The sequence below is a fragment of the Diadema setosum genome, chromosome 19 (assembly GCF_964275005.1).
Source record: "Diadema setosum chromosome 19, eeDiaSeto1, whole genome shotgun sequence".
In the NCBI taxonomy this organism is placed as follows: Eukaryota; Metazoa; Echinodermata; class Echinoidea; order Diadematoida; family Diadematidae; genus Diadema; species Diadema setosum.
Window position 1 is genome coordinate 24,157,336 of NC_092703.1, and position 4,654 is coordinate 24,161,989.

Here is a 4,654-nt window from a genome sequence, read left to right on the forward strand (position 1 = left end):
AGTGATGAATGAGAAGAATGATTAATGAGATCAAGCAGGAGATTGCTTTAAACAATGCCTCATTTAGATATTGTGTCCATTCACAGCTTTCAAAATATCATGAGTCTCTGTGGATGTACACTGTGATTTTGTGTCAAAGGTGATCACGTGGATCACTGTCTGGGTGTGGTTTTTCAGAACCTGAATTTAAATCAATGACAAAACGAAGTCACAAGCTGCGATTTTCCGTATTGCTTTCCCCTCTCGCTATATTTCATTCACAGATCTGAAATCGAAGATAAACATCAAGGCCAATAGATCGAACATTCTGCATTTGACTCTCGATACTGCTTGCGAACTCAATGGCGCTAATCAACAGCTGCTGGGAACACCTAGCACATATGACCCGGAAGAAGACACTGGGAGCAGCCGAAGATCCTAGTGACACCCCTCTGCAGCGCAAGCTCACAACGGGCCACCTTGTCCTGATGGGTCTCGGCATCATGGTTGGCAACGGTTTGTATGTTCTCACTGGAGTGGAAGCCAAAGAAACTACGGGACCTGCAACTGTTGTTTCGTACGCCTTGAGTGGAATAGCCGCTTTGCTTTCGGCAATTTGCTTTGCCGAATTTGCTTGCCGCATCCCCAGAACTGGATCCTCGTATACATTCACGTACATATCGATGGGAGAGATATGGGCGTTTCTTATCGGCTGGAACGTGATACTCGAATACGCCATCTCAGCAGCCGCTATTGCCGTCGCATTTATAGGCTACGTGGATTTTCTCTGTGGAGGTGCTTTGTCAAACTTCATGATAATTTCAGTAATGAGGAGTAACTTATGGACTGTGCCCTTCTTTGCTCCGTATCCTAACATATTTTCTGTCATTTTCCTTGCATCGATCACTGTCGCCGTCATATTAGGGATAAACGTTTCCGCCGCACTCAACGGAGTTCTTGTGGGTATAAACGCATTGGTCATACTGATCATTATCATTCTTGGACTGCAGAAGGCGGACATTAGGAATTGGCAGGACTATGGCGGCTTTGTGCCCTATGGTCCTGGAAGCGTATTCTCAGGTGCGGCAACGCTCTTCTTCTCTTATTGTGGATTCGATGCAATTGCCTATGCCAACGAGGAAGCAGTCAATCCTCGTAAGAGTATACCGAGAGCAATGTTCATCTCCATCCTAATTACTATCACTGTGTACATGCTTTGTTCCGCCACTCTGACTCTCATGGTTCCCTACACGACACTGGACGAGTCTTCCGCCTTTGCTGGGGCGTTCGTCGCGACTGGTGTGGGATGGGCGAGATGGGTTGTTAGTATAGGGGCGCTTTGTTCGATGGTTACAAGCAATTTCATGTGCCTTTATTGCCTCCAGAGGTCGTTCTATGCCATGGCCATAGACGGACTCTTGTTCAGTTGTTTGGGCCGGGTCAATGAAACCACTCGAGTCCCGGTGTTTGCGGCTTTCTGCTCATTGGCACTTGTATCTCCCTTGGCTGTATTCTTCTCCCTGCCGGAGTTGGTTGAATTTTTGTCAATTGGCTTCTTGCTCGGATATATTTTTGTCGCCTGTGCAATCATCATTATGCGATACCGCCATGATCAGTCGCCGGAGGATGCAGCGATGGAGATGCAGCAGTTTTCGGACGAGCAAAGAGACGTTACGCGGCTTCTATCTTCAGTCGGCGAGGGTAGAAAGTCATGCCACAACGAGAGATTTCTGGCCAACGCTTCATCCCATCTACCAGGGATGCTAAAAGAGAAGTTTAGAGAGGTGCCCCTCCTGAGACAATTTGCCAGGTTTCCACCCGGTTTTGTCGTTAACACCTGTCTTGGACTATCAGTGGTCCTCTTTTCTGGCGTCATCCTGGTTCTCAAATATGGATTCCAAAATCTGGCTGCTGACTGGTGGGCAATTCTTCTTCTTGTCTTTTTCCTAGTCGGCGGTCTAGTCAGCCTTCTTGTGATTCCGCTACATGAGCAAAACCAAGTCTCTGGAGATTATTACAGGGTGAGGACACTACGTAGACACACACACACACACACACACACACATACACACACACACACACACACACACACACACACATATATATATATATATATATATAGATATACACGTATACAAACGTAGAATATTTACTGATTTTATTTTAAATCCATTTTGTTATGTTTTTCTACAATGGGACTACCATAATATTCCAGACCATAAAGTTCACTTCATAAAGACAATGCTTCATAATACGGATGATAATGTTATCTCCGATTTGTGTGAAAATGACCCCCTTTTGTCGGATTGAATAGATGATGAGTAAATTCTCGCTGTTACCCAAAGTGATTTTTCTTTGTTGGTGAACCATAAAACGTAGTCAGCCTTTTGTTATATTATTTACAACCATTTCGTTTTTCCATTCAAAGTACATATAGCCTTGATAAGAAAGAATAATGGGGATACACCTTGGGAAGGGATTCGAATCCACAACCTACTGATTATTAGCAGTGACTAGACAGACATCTACAAGGCTACGCAGATTCTGCCTGGACGTGCATGGTGGGTTCGAAATCCCACCCGGGTACGTAGGTACCTGTGCCCATGCTTTTGTTATCATGGCTGCTGCTCCCAAACGTACTGAATAATCGGTGTCTATTTACGTCGATGACGGGTAGGACCCTAATTTAATTTTGTCAATCACTTGCAATGAAAACTAGAGACGAAAGAAAGTGACACGTCCATCTATTATCATCATTATTGTTGTCATTACACGCTGCACCTCAAATCCGACAGTCGCTCTCACACACCATTGCAGGGGCGGATCAAGGAATTCCTTAAAGAGGGACGCCTTTACAAAATTAAAGGGGCGCACGCATCCCTCCCCCAATTTTTTTTCTTTTTATTTATTTTGCTTAAAAAAAAAATAAGGGGGGACGCACACGGTGAGCTCCCCCTGGATCCTCCACTGCATTAGAAGTTTAAAGGGCAAGTTCACCTTCATAGACATGTGGGTTGAGTGAATGCAGCAATATTAGTAGAACACATCAGTGAGAGTTTGATTAAAATCGGACAATCCGTTCAAAAGTTATGAATTTTTGAAATTTCTCCTCAGTCATGGATGGATGAAAAATCTACTATAGATTGTGATGTCACATGACGTGTACAACGTTATAAAGAGAGAATAAAGAAAATTCAACATATTTCCATTTTTCTAGCATAACAAAAGAACACTAGACTTCTCTCTTTCAGAAGGCAGGGGGAATAATATTACCCTTAACATTCGTCAGTAACAAGTCGAAGAATTTTGCACTTTATTCAAAAAGTAAAGTTTTGTGAAATTCTCTTTTTATTTTCCTTACATCGTTGTACACATGTGACATCATACACTGTAGTAGTCTTCTTATCCAGCAGTGACTGCGCAGATACTTCAAAAATTCATAACTTTTGAACGGATTGTCCGATTTTCCTCAAACTTTCACTGATGTGTTCTGCTAATATTGTTGCATTCTCTCAATCCTCATGTATTATGAAGGTGGACTTGTCCTTTAAGAGAATGCGCCATGTTTGTTGTTACAGGTTCCCTGGGTGCCCTTCGTTCCTTGGCTGAGCATCCTCTGTAATTTGGTAATGGTTCTTCAGCTCAGGGCTATTACCTGGTGCCGGTTCCTCATCTGGGTTGTGATAGGTAAGTTTTAATAGAAGCTAAACTTAATCGAAAAAATATCGATCTATTTGAATGCATTCGTGTATTTTTGATTTCCGTATTTCTTTCTTTCTTTCGTATTTCCTTTATCTATTTATTTATTCATCTATTTATCGATGTATGTATGTATGTATGTATCTATTTTCGGGGTGGAGGGGTGAGGTTGTGGGGGGGGGGGGGTGGAACAGAGCACTCTGGGGTAAGACAGCTAGGATTTGGACAGGGCCTCACTTAACCGATTATGTAACATTTAATCTAAAAAAAAGTGATTTTCACCAAAATTTTTCACACAAGGTTTTGTCACCCCAGCAACGTTATGTCACGTGAACCAAAGTGATTATGTACTGATATAGTTAATACGTCATCAAAAGTTCTCATGTAAATGTTAAGAATAAAACAAAAGGCAAAATATGAGGAATCGGCCAATTTTTCTTATTTTTCTGCATTCTAGTAGTAAAAATAGTGTGTATAATAGTGTCCGTGACAGCAATCATTACGTAATCTCTTTTGAATGTAAAAACTATATAACACTGCTCTGATGATCCGTATTAGCGTTCTCTTCATATATTCATAGGATTGGCAATATACTTCCTCTACGGATTCCGGCACAGTAAAGAGGGGAAGGAGCGTCGAAAAAATGAACCACGAGCAAACCAATCTAATCCGGGTCAAGCCAGCGCCTCCTACGGCAGTATACGGGACAATATTGACGCTCCAGACTGTCGTATTGGACAAAAATGAGGATACGCTTAATTCTGATTCTGATTGACTTAATCAGAATAGAATCAGAATATACATGCTTGTTTATTTTAGACCAACGTCGGTCAGTCGTGCGATCGAAAGTCGTATAGAAGTGCGGTGACTCTTAGTCGTACTACATTTTACTTACTATGATTCAAAGGCTTGGAAAATATTCAATCGTGATATCATGATAAGCAAGAAAATCAGCGTGCCTATGTAGGACTCGTGA

The 4,654-nt window shown here is 42.1% G+C and overlaps 1 protein-coding gene across 1 annotated transcript; it reads left to right on the forward strand.

Moving 5' to 3' along the window:
- The first annotated feature begins 341 nt into the window (after nucleotides 1–341).
- LOC140242363 (cationic amino acid transporter 4-like) lies at nucleotides 342–4,425 on the forward strand. The gene is made up of 3 exons (XM_072322098.1): nucleotides 342–2,000; nucleotides 3,558–3,666; nucleotides 4,259–4,425. The coding sequence occupies exons 1-3, from the start codon at nucleotides 342–344 to the stop codon at nucleotides 4,423–4,425; spliced, it is 1,935 nt and encodes a 644-aa protein (XP_072178199.1).
- Nucleotides 4,426–4,654: the final 229 nt, after the last annotated feature.

What these genes read in the sequence shown, in the direction of transcription:
- LOC140242363 (XM_072322098.1), top strand. Translation starts at nt 342, where the DNA reads ATGGCGCTAATCAACAGCTGCTGGGAACACCTAGCACATATGACCCGG. An exon ending in TCTCTGGAGATTATTACAGG is followed by an intron (nt 2,001 to 3,557) that starts GTGAGGACACTA and finishes TTGTTGTTACAG; the next exon opens with GTTCCCTGGGTGCCCTTCGT. An exon ending in CCTCATCTGGGTTGTGATAG is followed by an intron (nt 3,667 to 4,258) that starts GTAAGTTTTAAT and finishes ATATATTCATAG; the next exon opens with GATTGGCAATATACTTCCTC.